This window comes from Antechinus flavipes, chromosome 2 (assembly GCF_016432865.1).
Source record: "Antechinus flavipes isolate AdamAnt ecotype Samford, QLD, Australia chromosome 2, AdamAnt_v2, whole genome shotgun sequence".
In the NCBI taxonomy this organism is placed as follows: domain Eukaryota; kingdom Metazoa; phylum Chordata; class Mammalia; order Dasyuromorphia; family Dasyuridae; genus Antechinus; species Antechinus flavipes.
The window spans coordinates 62,738,035-62,756,367 of NC_067399.1; the positions used below are offsets into that span (position 1 = coordinate 62,738,035).

Genomic DNA, 18,333 nt, shown 5'->3' on the forward strand with positions numbered 1-18,333 from the left:
GGATTGGAAGTTGCTGGGTTAGGAAGGCCTTTAAGTGTCAAATAATGAAGTTTATATTTGATTCTGTTGGTAAGTCATTGGTATGGCCAAATCTTATTTTTCTTCCTATTTTTAAATATCTTTCTTGTATATGGCTTATCCTGGAGACACATAGATGTCACCTAGTGAAGGCCCTCATCACCTTTTAACCTGAAATATTGCAATAGTCTCTTTTTAAAAAATATTTTTCTCCCAATTATATGTCAGGGCAATTTTTAGCATTCATTTTTTTTTTCCTGAGGCAATTGGGATTAAGTGAATTGCCCAGAGTCACACAGCTAGGAAGTATTAAGTGTCTGAAGTCAAATTTGAACTCAAGTCCTCCTGACTTCAGGGCTGGTGCTCTATCTATTGCCCCATCTAGCTGCCCCTTAGCATTCATTTTTGCAAGATTCTTAAATTCTAAATTTTTCTCCTTTCCTCACTCCCCTTCCCTCTGCTCTTCTGAGAATAGTAAGCAATTTGATAAAGATTCTACATGTGTGATCATGTAAAAATATTTCCATGTTATAAAAGAAGAAACAGCTCAAAAGGGAAAAACCCTTTGAAAATAATATGCTTTAATCTGCTTTCAGAAGCCATCAGTTTTTTATCTGGATATGGATAGCATTTTTCTTCATGAGTTTTTTTGTACTTATCTTGCATCACTGTGTTGCTGATAAGAACTAAGTCATTCATAGCTGGTCTTCATACAATGTTGCTGATACTGTGTACAGTGTTTTCCTGGTTCAGCTCATTTCACTTTGCATCAGTTTGTACAGGTTTTTCTGAAATCTGTTCATTTCTTATTGCCCAATAGTGTTCCATTACATTCATACTACAGCATGTTCACTCATTCCCCAACTGATGGGCATCCCCTCAATTTCCAATATTTTGCCACTACAAAAAGGATTGCTAAAAATATTTTTGTACATATAGTTCCTTTTCCTTTTCCTTTTTTTTTTTAAGAGACCAATTCAATAGTTTATTAAATGTAGAGAGATACTGGGACCAAATGGATCTTGGTCCCAGGGCTGGATGAGACTGTCATCTCAAAGAGTCCAGCCTCCTTTCCCCTTTTTTTTTTTTTTTTTTTTGATCTCTTTGGGATACAGACCTAGTAATGGTATTGCTGGATCAAAAAATAGGCAGTTTGGTTGCCCTTGGGCATAGTTCTAAATTATTCCTTATAATGGTTGGATCAATCCACAACTCCATAAGTGTATTTCTCACATCCTTTCCAACATTTATCATTTTCTTTTTATCATATTAGCCAATCTGATACATGTAGTACCTGAATTGTTTTAATTTGCATTTCTTTAATCAGAAGCGATTTAGAGCACATCTTTAAATGCCTATAGATAACTTTGATTTCTTCTGAAAATTGCCTGTTCACATTCTTTGACCATTAATCTATTAGATGACTTATATTCCTTATAAATTTGACTCATTTCTCTATATTTGAGAAATGAAATCTTTTATCAGTCATTTGTTGTAAAGATTGTTTCCTAGTTTTCTGCTTTTCTTCTAATCTAATCTTTTGTACAAAAGCTTTTTAATATAATCAAAATTATCTAGTTTCCATTTCTTAATGCTGTCTTTTATTTGGTCATGAATTCTTTCCTTCCTCATAGATCTAATAGGTAGATTATTCCTTGTTATTCTAATTTGCTTCTGGTGTCATCCTTCATATTTAAATCATGCATCCATTTTGACCTTATCTTGGTGTATGGTGTGAGAGGTTATGTTCTATAGTTTTCCAGTTTTCCCAGCAGTTTTTGTCAAATAGTGAATTCTTATCTCAAAGACCTGGAGTCTGAGTTTATCAAACATTATGTTACTAAGATCATTTACTACTGTATCTTATGTACCAATCTATTCCAGAACTTTTAAGACTTTTCCCATTTATGACCTCTTATTGTTCAAGAAATTTTCATGTAACCTCATCTTGAACCTAAGCCAAGATGTTTCTGGCAGTGTTCATGCATATGTAGTACAAAGTGTGCATGTTGTATATTCAGAACCAAGGCTGCAGTGAAGTTACACAATATAACACAGGCAAGCATTACCAGAAACATCTTGGATTCATTAAATATTTGATTTTGAATTAATTTTTGGCTTTTTGAATCATTAATAAATTGGCTAATAATACCTTGATTTTTATAGCATTTTATAGTCTTCTAATTCTTTTCACATTTTATTCATTACACACACACATACGTATACACAACCTTGTATAAATAAGCTAGGCAGGCTGAACCTGTTGCTTTTTTACACACATGGAATGGCTGTTTTAACTAGTAGAATACATTACTTGAAGTGACTGTTCTTTAAAAAATGCTTTATTATGAATTTGACGAACACCAAATACAAATGTTTCAATATACAAACAAAAAGGGGGCTTATCTATGAAATTATAAATCTCTATTCTGTATTAACTTGGTTTTTAAAAAGCATATATCAGATTTAACCACCTCTGCCCTGCTTGTCTGTCCCTTTCTGAAATGTCTTTTGTATATATGTTAAAATATTTCACTTAGTTTTTTCCCCCCATCTCTCTCACTCCCTAACCCTCTGTGCCCCCGTCCACTCTCTCCTCCCCTTCCAAGTGCCCAAACGAAACAAAGTCACACATTGGTAGTATGAAGACATCTCTTTCTATACCTAGAACGTAAGAAAGTTGTGAACATGCTCATCATTATTTTTGGATTGGTAACCTGGTACTGCTTGGATTAGAATTCTTCTAAGTCTTTCCAAGTTGCTTTCCTTTATGAGAATGTAGCTGCTGCATAAATTATTTCCTTGGTCCAGCTCACTTCATCATCAGTTCACACAGGTCTTCGGGGGATGTTTTTGTCTCTGTGTCTTCAGCACTTAGCAGAATGCCTTGAGTGCTTGTCCAAGAGAGAGCTGTACTAGACACTTAAGTCTTTGTTTTTTTCTCCTTTCCAAATAGAGGTGTTACCTCAGGCTTGCTCTTCTTCATAAGATAACTTGTGGGATCTTCAGTCATCAGAAGCCACTGAGGTTCCTGCCTTATTTCTTTTTGACATTCCCATCAGCTCCAGAACCTTCAGGGGATAACAGGATGGGAGAAGGGGATTTTTTTCTGCCCACTTCATCTTCTGCTTCTCTTTACTGATCCTATTCTCCTCTGTGGTCATGGGGGTCAGCTTCAGTAATTATAGTTTTAGACCTGTGGAAGTTGAATTCCTCTAGCTGTGGGCAACAGCAGAAGTTGCTATCTTGAAATCAGTCTGTACTCTTGAGAATTCATGTGATTCTCTGCCTTCCCCAACTCCCATAGATTTTATATTCCCCTTTATCAATTCTTTACTCTTTCCTATAGCTACATTCTTTAACTTGACCCAAGATCTTGTAACAATGTATATAAACTGATTTGCAGACTTTAAACTGCTATGTCTTCTGTTACTATCTGCATAAAAAATCTTTACCAATTCAGTATTTGCAAGGAGAGTATAGGCACATCTGTGTAGTACAGAAGCAGGACTAGGGATAGAAAAGATAGGGTACCACCCAAGAATTTTCAAGACTCCATTTTTATAAATGCATTTATTTTTAATTCAGGAAAACTTTTTCACAGTAGGCAGGGATTTTTTTTTTTGACAGGCCTATTTTTTTCCTATATAACATAGGAGTGTTGTACAGATGACCACTAAGGTTCCTTCCAGTTGGAAGACTCTATGGTTCATCATGTCGAATAAGCTGCAAAAGTTTACATTTCCTATGCACACAGGCAGGAATGCAATTCTTAAACCTTGCCTTATCCAATTTCTGATTCTAATAGTTTTTAGACAACCCAATACCCAAGGCTGGGAAGAGACTGGCAATTTACAGGGTTCAAAGCAAGTAAGGACCTTAGTAATGACTTAATCCAACTCCTTGGTTTTGTAGAGGAAAGCAGCCAACTATGAAGGCCAAGCCACCTGCCATTCAGATGGAACCAGGATCACAGAATTGAGTCCATCCTGTTCTTCCACCTCTAAAGGCAGACACATTACCAATCTTCCTCTGTTTCCAGAATTTGTCCACTAGAAATTCTTCCTTATTTTACTTTTTCCCCCTTTTCCCAAGTTCACACTTTAGAGAAAATATGAAAGACTACAGAAATATATTTGAACTTAGAAGAAACAAAATTACAAGTCTTCATCTTTTTCCTGAGAAAGACGAGGGTGATAGCTACGATGAGAGTGGCGAGAGTGACGAGAACGTCGCTTTTTTTCATGAGTGTGCCTTTTCTCATAGGGACCACTTGGATTAAACATAAGTTTTCTGTAGATGAGAGCAGCATCTGCAACAGTAAACACAGTTGCCACAATTCCAAGGATCTGTTTTAAAAAAAAGTTATACTTTTAATCATTCATAGAAGAGAATAATTTCCCATTCCCCCTTCTAATTTTTAACAAAATGTTCATAATCACAATCTAGATCTTTAGGTTAACTCCTTTGCTTAAATGTATAGTGGTAGAGATCTTAAATAAAGCTCATTTAATCTAACCCCCCATTCTCCTTATTGTCATCTCTGTCAAAGACCTCCCTTTTGTCCAAAATTTTTCCAGTACATAGAAAGAGAAAATGCTGGCAAAAAAAGTTATTTTCAAAAAACTTTCTCTAGTAACTATTTGGAAAATGAGAGAAGGGCTAGTTATTCAGAAAAGGCCTGAAAAAATATTTACCTGTCTTCTTGTCTTCCATGTGTTACCTGTATTATTAGAGCCAAGGAGTCTATTTCTATAAAGCATCGTATAAACGCATGAGTGCTTAGCATCGTATTATTGTGTTTACTGTTTAACATCTTGATTGTAGTGGAATCATGAAATACTAAAGCAGGAAGGATGCTTTTTTTAAAAATAACTTTTTATTGACAGAACTCATGCCAAGGTTTACAACATTATCCCTTGTACTCACTTCTGTTCCGATTTTTCCCCTCTCTCTGTCCACCCCCTCCCCTAGATGGCAAGCAGTCCTATACATGTTAAATAGGTTATGGTATATCCTAGATACAATATATGTGTGCAGAACTGAACAGTTCTCTTGTTGCACAGGGAGAATTGAATTCAGAAGGTATAAATAACCTGGGAAGAAAAACAAAAATGCAAGCAGTTTATATTCATTTCCCAGTGTTTTTTCTTTGGGTGTAGCTGCTTCTGTCCATCCTTGATCAATTGAAACTGAATTAGATCTCTTTATCAAAGAGATTCAAGGAAGGATGCTTAACAACTAGCCTTGTTTGACAGATGGGGAAACTTAAGTTCCATAAAAGGAAAATGATTTACTCAAATTCACACAGTATTTTTGTAGTTGAGTTAAAATATGAATCCAGGTTCCTACTATCCAGTCTGGTACTTCCTCCAGAGATACCATTCTTTTAATGAAATGGATAAAAGGGAACCAGCTCAATCTAGGGAAGTTGTATGGAATGTATATACATAACTAAGCTATAGATGTCACAAATTGAACTGCATCTACTTAGGGGAAATAACATTTTTAGGATTCCTTTTAAGGTTCCTGAAAAATAAAACTTATTTATATTAAATATTTTAATGTCCAGGATGCTCTTGAGGAACAAGCTGATGGCAACTAATGTTGTAATGAAAAACCTTTAAGACTAAAGATGCCATATAAAGACCAAGCAAAGGATCAAATCTATATAGAAGGATATTGTTAAAAGACTCCTGAGAGTTTATTTTAACAAAGAAAAATCACTCCTCTCTCTTCCCTCCATATTCTGTTCTTTCTTTTGAATATGATGCCATTCTAAGTAATTGGAATACTTGGGTTTGCAGTGAGGACAGGCAAACTTACTGACCTGGCTCACCATAGCTTTTTGAAGAGGACAAAAATGTTTCCATGCAACAACTCTGCAGACTTTTTTGGACTAAAAATGTGAAAAACTTTATTTCTTCCTCTAAAGTAGAGATTGGTAAGTGCGAGATGAGTGATTACAGGATAACAGATCTAAAGAGTTGGAAGGGACTTTATTGGTCATCAAGTTCTACTCCTTTCATTTAAAAGATGAGGAAACTGCTAGTAAATAGGACAGATAGAATTAAAATCCAGAGACAGTGACTATACATTCTGTGTTCTTTCCATTCCAGAAGTTGATTTTCCAGGCCTATGAAAGAATTGGGGATTTTTAACTTGAGAAGAAGACTGAAATAACAGTAGTTTAGGGGATACATGCAGATTGCCCTCAAATATCTAAAGAGTTAACATATAAAAGTGGCGTTAGGACTAGCTAATAAGGTAATAGGGAAGCAGATTTTTTGATTGTGGAAGATAAGGTATGGGTCCATATCATTGGGAATGTTTAAGCATAAATTGGGTGACCATTCATTGGAAATGATAGTAATTTCAGGATAAGGGTCAGATCAAATGACTTCTGTGGGCCCCTTCTAAATGTGAGATTCTATGACCTTATTTCTGTGCAAATCTTGAGAGAAATATATATTATAATATTTTCAACGAACTATTAGACAGTTCAGCTACATGGCCCTTATAGATATGGAATTCCTACATTAATGTGAAGAAATCCATTTATAGTATACTTTCAGAAGTAAATGGTACTCCAGTTTTAGTATAAAATGATACTCCAGTTTTGGGCACACAACTGATACCATTACCTATTCAGACTTTTATTGATGTCATTTCATTTAGAGAGTGAAGCTAACAAGATTGCTACTTACCCCTGCGACAGCAATCTGTATTTTAGTTTCTGGTATCAACGACAAAACAGACACGATCATAAGGAACACTATGGTCATTAGTGAGTTTATAATATCCTGAAATCACAGCATAGAGAAGTCAGATTTTCCTGAAAACTGAGGCTGGCAAAAAAATAAGTCTTTAGAATCAATATAATAAAGTCTAAGAAAGAAAGGCAATATGGAAAGAAACTTGGGTGTCAGCATTGGGTTGAACCTCCATGGTTTAACTAGGCAACTATTTGCAAGTTACTTTTCCAAGGCTCAAGTTTCTTCACTTGAGAACTGGGGATGACAAAACCCAAACTAGTTACTTCATGAGATCATTGTGAAGATCAAATGAGATATGTATGAAGTACTTTGCTAATCTTAAAGCGCACTTCAATCCTGCCATGTTGTAGAAATGTCAGTAATGAGAAACGAGACGCCCCTTATCTGTGGCTCAGATTCACACCCAGAGGTCCTTATTTTTCTCTACCATAGTTGAGTCAGTTACTAATCCTGAGCACAAACCACGGGTGAGATATTTTAGATAGGACAGAGAGGCTCTGGGGTATGTCAGCAATGCTCAGTATTTAGGTACTGTAGGGGCAGGGAAATACTCATGGATGACATATGTTCCAACTTAAATAATGAGGTAGGATGGTTTAGTGGAAAGAGCACTAGATTTAGCCAGAGGGTGTGAGTTCAAATCTCACCACTGCCACCTGCCTTGTGTGACCTTCTTGGGCCTAGGTTTTTCCTCACTCATATGAAGGGTTAGCCTAGCTGGCTTTTAAGGCTAGGGCTTATCATAGTACTGCTGGGCTTATGTCAGGTATTTAATAAGTACTTCTTGGCTTTAAAGACCCTTCCAGTCCTACATCTAGGATTCTTTGAATTATTTTGCTGTGAGACAATTTGTACAAAACAAAACCCTCAGTCAATATTCATCTTGCCAAATGCAACAACTGGATTGTCATATATGCCATTATTCCTGGTAAGGTTGCAATTCATAACATTTGGACAAACAACAACCCAATGTGATATGAACTATAATATTTGGTTTTAGTAAATGTAAATTTCAAGAAATGGGACTTTTGTGCAATTGACTTCCTCAGCTGTCCCACCAAGAGTCAGCTCTTCGGTGGTCTTGTCAGGCCCTATCAGATTCCTGTAGTTCCACAAGACCATCAGCAGTGCTTAATACTTTCTCCTTTGAACTGGCAAGAAATGCAAATGCAAGACAAATACTTACTCTTTGCTGCCAAGTGGCCCTGGACCTTTTAAAACCTGTTCCTATGCCTGGGTGCAGCCCCTTGCCCTCAGCAATCATCAGATTAGATTGCAGAAAGGAGATCAGCACATGCTACTGTGGCGATACTGCTGTCTAAAATAAACAAGGTCTGGAGTTTGGGTGCTCAAAAGGTGAAGGCTATATTAAAAAATAACTTTACCTAGGTCAGGTCTACTTGAGACTGATCTGCATCATAAGTTATTTGGGTTCTTGAGTGTCTGAAGTTCACTCATAGATCAACTTGACCGATGGGGTTAATTGTCATCTTTTAGAATAGGTTTTTCTACTACAGTTTTTCTGTTTCTATGACTAGAGTCTGTAGGGGTTATATACTAGATAGAGTGATATTATAGAAGAAAATACTTTTTAAAGAATATGGTTGATGTCTATCAACAGGGGCTAGATGAAAAAAATTATGGTGTATGAATGTAATAGAACATTTTGATTCTTGCCTTTGCCTACCTATATTTTGAAATTGTTTAAAAAATGTCAAGAGGATGGAGTCAGAGAAACTGGGAAGATGTGTATGAAATGTATAGAACTGAACAATTTAATCAAAACTATAACAGTGTAAAGAAAAACACTGAGATTGCTATTCAATACAAAGATGAGCTATAACTCTGGAGGACCAATTCCAGTTGCTACCCAATTCCTGACAAGAGATGTGATAAGACTTGATGTACAGATATGTATTTTGAGATATGATTATGCATGATTTGTTTTACTGACTTCAGGACTAGTACTCTATCCACTGCACCATTTAGCTGCCCCTTTTCTTCCTATTTTAACTAGCATGTTGTGCTATATTGTATTCCATAAGGACTATTTTTTTTTTTTTTACCTGAGTTTAAGATAAGAATTTTACAGAATTGCCTGTGTTCTCTTCTCTGGCCAATACTTATCATATGCAACACTTGAATTATGCATCTCTGAAGATAAGTGCAGAGTGACCTGGAGCCAAACCAAATACTAAGTGGAATAAGACCCTGAAGCCTACAGATTAGAGGTACTCCTACTGGTCAATTCTCCTAAGATCATTCTATGAATGGGTCAAAGAGTATATATAGCACAGCTGTGTAATAGAGCTTTATGAAAGAAAATAAGAGTAATCCACTGGCCTGGGCTAAAAAGGCTTTAATATTAAAGAATGGGGATTATACAATAAAGACCTTATATAGAAAAAAAATTCACTATAAAAAAATGGACACTTACGAGCAAAGGCCAAAACAAAAATTTCAACACTAGGTCAAGTCTTAGTAAATACAATATTACGAAAAAAAGCACAGTGATGGCTTCCAAAGTTGTGATTACTATGTATGTTTCAGGGGCTTGAGCAACAATATATATGATCAAGGCTACTATAATCAAAATCTGTAAGAAAAAAAAAAGATTTACTTCAATATAATTTTGTTTCAAGTTGTAAACATTTCTCACTATGATTGCTTTCTAAATACATAAGCAGGAGGTATGATTATGAAGTATTAAGATTGATTTCTTCTTTTCCTTGATGAGGCAAAGTCCTCTAGTATCTATGCCTTTTATAATTTTTTCCTTTTTCTTTTTTTCTCCCCAGCTCTTTGCTTCATCAATTCTTCTTCCTCTCTTTAATCTACAACACTCACCCCCATTCCCCAATGGGGAAATTCCTGCTACACTATAAATTTTTATAAATTTAAACACACATGTACATTGGGAGTGGTAGTGTGGGGAAACACTGACCTTTCTTTCATTTATGTGGGAACCTCTCAATGTGGAAACTCTGACAAAGCAGATTGCCTGGACACTGATTAAGTGATTTACCCGGGGTCTGAGGCACTGCTTGAATTCAGGTTTTCTAAGGTCACATCTCTAGTTATTATGCCAGCAGTTTTCAGAGTATGATCTCAGACTCCTCCAGGGGGTCTGTGAAGTAAAAATTTTTATAATAGTAAGATGTGATTTGCCTTTTTCAATCTCATTCTTCTATAAGCATACAGTGTTTTCAGAGGCAACATGACCTATGTATCAGATTTAGCTGAGAACACAGAGACTGAATTACTTTTTAATCTGAAGAATTGTACTTTTGCCTTACAAATGGAGAAATGTACAGACATGTAAATGGAGGGATGGAGGTGAGGAAAAGCATTAACATGTACTTGTGCTCAGACTGTGCTAAATACTTAACCAATACTTCTCTGCAAAGTAGGTACTGTTATTTTCCCCATTATATAGTTGAGGAAACTGAGGCAAACAGAGATTAGAGTGATTTGCTTGGGGTCACACAGCTACTAAGTGTCTTGAGACTGGATGTGAACTCAGGTCTTGCTGACAGCAGGCACAGTGCTCTATCCACTGAGAATAATAATGACCAATAGACAAACTTTAGTTATTCAGACTTTTGATATCTGGTAGATATTTTCTCAGAAATGAAGTACACTGTCACTTCAAAGAAAAAAACTGAATTTGTTGCCAATGACAAAATTTGAGCGTTCAAGCAAAAACTGGAATTTTAGAAAACTTGGATCCATCATCATAAACTTGAGTTTCCTAAATAATTGGTTATCTCAGTACTCATTGTTAATTGATTCCAGAAAGCACAATGAATGGCAAGAACAAGTGAGGAATATATCTCCAGACTGTAGCCTAACCCACCCCATCCAATGCCCCAAAGGAAAAGTGGGGTTTCCAACTGTAGAAAAAAGGCCAGCCCAATTCAGCCAAGCTCTTCCCTTCTTAAGTACTCATTTTCTGAGGAGCCACTTCCTTTATACTCTTTTCCCATCTCAAATCCTCCAAGTCTCTTTTCCAGGTAAAATGAGATGAGGAAAGAGGAGGCCTGGATATGGAGGCAGAAACCATGAGGCAGAAACCATGGTCCCACACCCTATCCTGCTCAGGGCTCTGGCCTCTGCCCAGGTTTAGGACTGCCAGGAGTGCAGGATCCCCCCTGCTGCCTCTACCTGGCTCCACTGCAGCTACTTGCACCATCACTGCTGCTGCGGCTCTTTCTTTCTTTCCCTGCTGAACACACCGACCATTCGATCACCCTTCTTCCAGTACTACTGTTTTGGCAGCCAGGATACTATATGCTTTAGCCACATCATCCTGCAGAACTGCCCCAGAACCTGCCAACCTCAGTGCAGTGGGCTCTAAGCTGACAGGCCAAATACCACTGCATTCCCTGGGGAGGAGATGACCACAGCTGAAGGCAGTAGGGTGTTTGGTCAGTATGCCTGCACAACCTCAGATCCCTACTGCTCAACCAAGACAACCATCAAGCATGGATGAATGCTGAGCAACTGTGAAATGCTGAAGCCCGCCCCTCCTTCCCCCTCTTTTTTTTTCATCAAACCGTGTAGTATATGAATTCTATGAGTTTTGGGACAAAGAAGTGCTGAGATGCCACTGTACTTTAATAAAAGATTTTTTTGAAGAGATTGGTAGTGATTGTAACAAATGTGATATACATGTGCTATAATGAAATGTGTCATTATTTGGGAAATCTTAAAAACTCAGTGAATATTTTTTTCTTTCTTTCTTTCTTCCTTTTTTTTTTAAACAAATAACCAATGCATGATTTTTCAGAATTATGCATGAGTAAGCAATTCATTAAAGTTCAAGATAAATCAATAAAGCTTAATGTAAGAATGTATGAAAAATACACTAAGATTTCAGATTCCATATTGCAACTAATGTTTAAATAATTGACACTTATCAAGTTTTGATCAATTAGTATCAAAGGAGAATATCTACAAATATCTGAAAAAATTATTAAAATACATCTCCTTTTTTCAATTTTGTATTTATGTGAGGTTGGATTTTCTTCATGCATGTCTGACAACATATTACAACAGACAATGCAGATTAGAGAATACAGCTATTTATTAAGACAGCAAAGAGATTTGTAAAAATATAAAGCTGCAATTTTCACTAAATTTTGTTTTGGAAAACTATTTTTTCATAAAATGTTATTTTTGGTAACATATAATGGGTCATTAATATTATTTTAAATGAATTAATAAAAATTACAAACTTTCCATTTTAATTTCTAATATGGCAAATAGCCATCACCTATATGAGTCCTTGGTAATAAAATTTTGACAGTATAAAGGGGTTCTGAGACCAAACAGTTTGAGAAATGCTACACTTATTTAATATAAAGATGTTCATTATTATTTTTAGATATATCATCATTAGCATGGTATCATGGAAGCTAGTACATTTGGGCTTGTGTCAAAGAGACTTGAATTTGACTCCTGTTTTCAATAAGTACTTCTAGTTACCTGTGACCATGAGTAAGATGATTAGACTATAAAGCTGTAAAATGGTGGTTATAGTTATACTATTTGCTTCACTATAGCATTATGGAAGTACTTGTCAAGAGTTATAAATTACTATCCTAAAAACACACTGATAATTTTTCTATTCTTTTAACTCTAATATCCCTTAGAACTATGTAGAAAGTCAAAATCCTTTAAAAATACTCCACATTTGCATTCTAGAACTCATCTACTTTAAATGCTTAATCTAGTTTCTGGACCCACAATTCTGGCTCTCTTACAATTCCTCACAATCTGCTTCTCTAATCCAAAGCTCCAGACTTGCAACCTCAACTGCTTGTTTGACATTTCCGTTTGCCTCTTTTCATCATCACTGATGATGGGTCTTTAAGGCTATGGGTCTTTAAGACTAATATCTCTTGCATCTGTCAGCCCCAGGACTTGGCTCAATGGTTCCCTTTTCTAGTTTCTTGATGCTGTCACCTGTCCTTTGATGTAGGAGAAAACATGGATTGGTTTTATATTAAGGCTTTCCCCCTTCTCTGCCCTGCTCTCTAAAAACAGTGTGTGTGTGTGTGTGTGTGTGTGTGTGTGTGTGTGTGTGTGTGTGTGTAAAAATAATTAAAATTCTCTGGATTTCTTTCTGGTGTTTTAACTGTTAAGCACTACAAGGATTACCTACAAAGGATTAAAATAACAAGCCAGATGAGAGGAATGTTACAAACATGTTAAACAGATAATCTAGGATCTTGGTCTTTTCTCTTTTGAAAGATCATCTTCTTGCTGTACCCCAAGTCCTGTAAATTCACTTTCTCTCCAAATTCTCTTGGTGATCTCATCTTCTTATAGGTTCAATTTTCACTTCTGTAATTTAAGATGACTACATTTTAGATTTATAATTTAGAGATCTTAGAGGCTATCTAGTTCAGATCCTTCATTTTATAACGAAGGAAGCTGAGGCTCCGAGAGGTTAAATGACTTGCCTCAAACCTAACTGAGAGTTTAAGGACTGCTTGTCTCACACACCTTTTAAATTGAGGACATTCACTAAGATCTTTCCTCACATTTTCCTGACAAAATCCAGTCTCTGATGGAGAAGTAGCTCTCATGCTAGCCAAAGCTAACTCCTTTTACATCGAACTTCGATAACATTCTTTCTTGGCCTCTCTAGCCTATTGCTCTCACTAATCATCCCTTCTTTAATCTTTAAACTTTCCCCATCTCCTGGTTTCTTTTATGCTTCTAAAAGCATGCCCATGTCTCCCTAATCCTAAAATAACAACAAAAACAAACACACTAGATATATTTTGGTGATTTTCTCTTCACTTAAACTCTAAAAAAATCAGTTTATACTTGGTGTATCCACTTCCTCACCTCTCATGCTTCTAAAGCCTGTGCAATCTGGCTTCTGACTCCCTTTTTCCAAAGTTATCAATTATATCTTGGTTGCCAGATGTAATGGCCTTTTCTTAATTATCATATGAGACTGTTATGTCCTACATAGTCTTTCATTTCAGGTTTCTGTGACTGTTCATTTTTAGTTCTTTTCCCAACAACTATTCTTTCTCTCCTGCTGGATCATTGGCCATGTTATGCCTGAGTATCTCTGTGCTGGTTTTGTCCTGGGTTTTCTTGTCCTCTGTCCATGGCTCTGTCCTGGGTTTTCTTTTTCCTTTATTATTTCACCTGGTGATCTAATCAGTTGTTTCAATAGCCTTCGGGGTCTCTCTCCATTCCAATCCATCCTCCACATAGATGCCAAAGTGATATTCTAAAGTACAGCTCTGATAGCTAACACTATTCCTTTTCCATCTTAAAAAACTTCAGTTGGCATTAATGAGAATTGTAAACCAGCGCATTTAGGGTTAGGGTTAGCTAAAATGAGCCCATCCTGTTTCTATTATCAATCATAATCAGAAAAGCCATAGTCTCCCAAGTTAGGAGCATTGAAGAGCCTTGGTAAAGGTTTTGATACATCTGCATAACAAAAGCTTAATGGTGCTATAGAATATTTTAGAAACAGAAAACGAATATTCTAAAGAACTACAGATTATTCTTTCAAGTTACATGGGACCATTACAATCCAATGAAACGTTAAACTCAACATCTATTTTGTATTTAATGGGAAATCTAGAAATAAGTTTTTTCCAGCACATGGTTGTATAGTCTTTAGGAAAATGCACCAAATTGCCTGAAGCTCAGCAGAATCGGAGGCTACTTTCCAAATCTGATGCCACAAATGAAAATCTTGTAATATTGTACTATAATCACCCCTCAGCAGTAAATGTTCTCACAGAACACAATGAAGATTTGGGAGAGGATAGTGGTTAGTGACATAGAACAACCATGAATGATACATAGATATCCATCACAGATTGCAAAGGGTTGCCGTTAACCAAATATAATTTAGCAAGGCAGAGTCATACTGATTAAACAACTGGCTTCTGGGGGTGTGTGTGTGTGAATGAATGACTTTTAATAGAGATTCAAAGAGAGGAGGAGGAGAGGGTAAGGCTTAGAGAATATAATGAGATATTCAGATTGTCTTAAAGAGGCCAACAAGACAAGTCTGGGAAAACTGACCTGATTATGACTGATAATAGGAACAAGTATGGGCTTGTTTTAGCTATTCCTGTGAATAATCTGGCTTAGAGTTTCCATCAGTATGGCATTCTTTTTTTAAATATCTATTATTCTTAGCCTCTCTTACCACCTATTTAACTACTGTGATTAAAATTATTTTATATTTATGATCTATACATTTACAACTGTTTGGTCTTCTGCATTAAAATATAGAATCTTTAGGATCAAATAGAAATTCCACTGCTTCATATTTAAACTAGTCACAAGGAGGGAATCTTTTTTTCTTTTTAGTGTTCTTACACATTACTCCTCTCCATGCACTCAAAGGTACAGACATAACTTTTGCTTCTCACAGACTTCTCCCCTTTGCACTGGCTATCCTCTATGCTGGAATACTCACTCTCTACTCCTCCTCTTAGAAGCCTTGACTTCCTTCAAGATTTACCTCAAATACCACCTTCTCTAGATGGCCTTTCCTGCTTCCCCTAGCCTTAGCATCTTCTTCTTTAAGATTACCTTTTGAATGGGACTGATTGGATGAAGTTTTCTCAAGTTTATGAGACTAGGCCTAAGTCACATGATCCCTATTCCCAGCCTTGAACTCTGGGATGCAGAAAGTTAGTGAAGTTACAGGACGTGACCTACAGGAAGCAGACAACATTGGTGACCAGTGGTCAAGGATGGTTCCGTTCTTTTAGTCTATTCAATGAAAAGGCTCGGGTCTTTTGCTTTTTAAATCTTAGACAAGTCGGAAACTGGCCAAGTTCCAGGAGCTGGAATGGCTATGTGTTTGGGCTTCTCCCTGCAGGGATTAAATGCTTTCTCTTTGTAGCTGAAGATGCCTCTGATTAGTTAACTTGGGAAAGGGAATCTTATACCTATCCCACACACGTTCAATTACTTTGTAATGGAGAAAAGAATGGGATGAGCAATTTCATTGAGACATGGAACTTCTGGATAAGGAAACTTCCTCTAAGACACAGAAAGAGTATGACTTGCTCTGGTTCATTTTTGGCTTCCAGTCTCTTCATCCTGGGATGTTTTCTCCAAACTCTGGTTTGTGGTCTCCCTCGTTAAAATGTAAACTCCTTGAGGGCAGGGACTGTTTTTTGTTTTTTTTTTTTTTCCCTTAGCATCTCCTACACTTAACACAGAACGTGGTAATTCGTAATTTACGTAAATGCAAATTAATTGGATCTCTGCCAGGTGTTGGTGAGGGACCAGTATAGCTCAAAGAAACTATGAGCATGAGTTCCCCAAAACTTGTTTCCTTTAGCTGTTCAATGGAGACCTCTTTCTATCATTTTTCTTGGCTTCCCATTTCAATGGCTTGGGTGAAAAAACAAATATCCTGGGGCCAACAACAACAACAACAACAACAAAACGATACCTTTCTCTTGCCCAACAGGTTCTCCCAGCCATCTTTTATGGCTTCAATGATCAATTTCCCAAGACTCATTCATCCCTTCAGGGAGTGGTTTACTAGAATCCAGGTTCACAATAGAAAAATCTGCTCATGTACAGTAAATAACAAAACATAAAATATAGGATCATGGCACCAAAATCTCAAATCCAACATTTTCAAAAACAATTCATTATTTTTAGTTTCTTCCCTTCCCTTCCTTACATCTTCCTTTTGACTTCTTTATATCATCAACAGCACCATCATTCTCCCTTGATCTGGTGGGAGGCCTTAGAATAGTCTTTCATCCCTCTCCTATGAATCATATTTCTTCCTATTTTCTTTCCATTTCCTATTTCCACTTTCCTCATCACCTCAAACCAGAATTCTCAAGGCAAATTTCTCCAAAGGGTCTGAATGTTATCTCTGCTATTTACTATCTTTAAGAATATGAGCAAATCACTTCAATTATGAGCTTCAGCTTTCTCATCTGCAAAATGCAGATAATATTTGGTGAACCTACCATACAGAGATGTGGGGAAAAAAAAGTTTGGTAAACCTTAGAATTAAAAAAGGTGAGCTTAGATTATTATCACTTCAAGACTCCATGATGCCTTTCCTGGTGCCCCCAGCTAGAGCTGATGACTTCTTCTTTGGAAGTCCCACAGCACTTTTTACTTCCCAATGGTACTTATTAATTCTATTTTATAGTTATATAATCTGGATAGATGCTTCTTCTCCCCACTGGATTGTAAATTCCCAGAGGTCAGGGGCTTGGTCTCATTTTTGTAACACCCCCACTGTCCAGCACATGGCAAGTGCTCAGTAAAATCTGTCTAGCGAAAAGGGGAAAATCTGTTATAATACTTCATAGTCACATCTCATTATTATTAACATCTTAAGGTCTCAACTTCCTTAAATATAAGACTATTTTCATGATATTTCAAGTTAATTTCAAATTATACAACCATTATCTTACTGACTCAAAACATTCTAACCATCCACACCCTTTCGGCCCATTTTCCAATACACCCGACATTCAAGTCTACAAAATGAGGCATGTCGGGAGCCTAAGGCTCTTTTCTCTATTTTTCCCAATGGCGGGATCTGGTTCCTGCCTGCCGCCCCCTCCCCCAATAGCTCCAGGTTCTGATTCAACACCTGCTTCAAAGATTTGCAACCTGGACAAGTCCTCCTGCCCTCAGTTGTTAATTGGGAGGAAGAGGGAGGGTTTGACCCGGAAGAGTTCAAGGTCCTGACCTCCCTGACCTCGCAGGTGGGGGTGGGGTAGGGCCTACCCCCGTGGGGCCTGGTCTAATCTAGCCCGAGAGCTAAGGGTGGAATGCGCCTGCCCCGAGGCTCGTCACCCAAGCGCCCTACTTCTGGCCACCCTCTCCCCAAGCCAAGCTTCCCCCTCACCAGCCGTATCATCTTCACTATGCCCTTGATAGAGATCAAGAAGGCCCACACAGTCCTCTCCTCCGGGTCGGAGCTAATCTGGGACTCCATGACACAAGCAAGCACTAGCCAGCTCCGCCAGCTCTCCCCACTAGGCTTCCTCCGACTCCGCTCCGGGGCACCCCACCCGCTCTTCGCTTTAGTTAACGGCAACAGCCGCGCGATAGCCCCTCCGTACCCCCCCCAACCCGCCCGCGTGCCCGCCTTTCCCGCCTCGGGACCCCCCCCAGAGCCTCACTGCGCACGCGCGCCGCCTAGAGCCTCCCGCCTTCCTTGCCTCGTGATGCCGCGGGGAGCTTCAGAACCATAGAGGACCGCTTCCCTGACCTCACTACCCACGGGGACCGCCTCGAGACTCCCTCTCTACGCTAGCGCTTGCTTCCCGAGGGCCTCGTTCCTCCTCGTGTTTCCCTCCAAGTCCTCTCGAGGGCTGGCCCCCCGTTTGGCCACACACTATTGAGCCCTTCGTGTCGGCCATCTAAGAGACCAATTGTTTATTGGGAAATAATCCCGCCCCCATTTAATAGTATTTCATTTCTCCCATAATTCCGTATAAAAATAGTGTTTAACGTTCATTTTTGTGAGATTCTAAGGTCCAGTTTTTCTCCCTCC

General features: G+C 37.7%; 1 protein-coding gene across 1 annotated transcript; it reads right to left on the reverse strand.

Annotated features, from left to right (window-relative positions):
• Positions 1-3,572: 3,572 nt before the first annotated feature.
• LOC127552370 (chemokine-like factor) lies at positions 3,573-17,852 on the reverse strand. The gene is made up of 4 exons (XM_051982922.1): positions 17,683-17,852; positions 9,232-9,390; positions 6,726-6,821; positions 3,573-4,367 (listed from the first exon to the last, which is right to left on the reverse strand). The coding sequence occupies exons 1-4, from the start codon at positions 17,770-17,772 to the stop codon at positions 4,176-4,178; spliced, it is 537 nt and encodes a 178-aa protein (XP_051838882.1). The 5' UTR covers positions 17,773-17,852; the 3' UTR covers positions 3,573-4,175.
• Positions 17,853-18,333: the final 481 nt, after the last annotated feature.

Excerpts from the sequence above, each read along its gene's own strand:
- LOC127552370 (XM_051982922.1), bottom strand. The coding sequence starts at position 17,772 with ATGGAGTCCCAGATTAGCTCCGACCCGGAGGAGAGGACTGTGTGGGCC. Across the intron at positions 9,391-17,682 it reads TAGTGAAGATGATACGGCTG|ATTTTGATTATAGTAGCCTT; the intron begins GTGAGGGGGAAG and ends TTTTTCTTACAG. Across the intron at positions 6,822-9,231 it reads TTTTGTTTTGGCCTTTGCTC|GATATTATAAACTCACTAAT; the intron begins GTAAGTGTCCAT and ends CTGTGATTTCAG.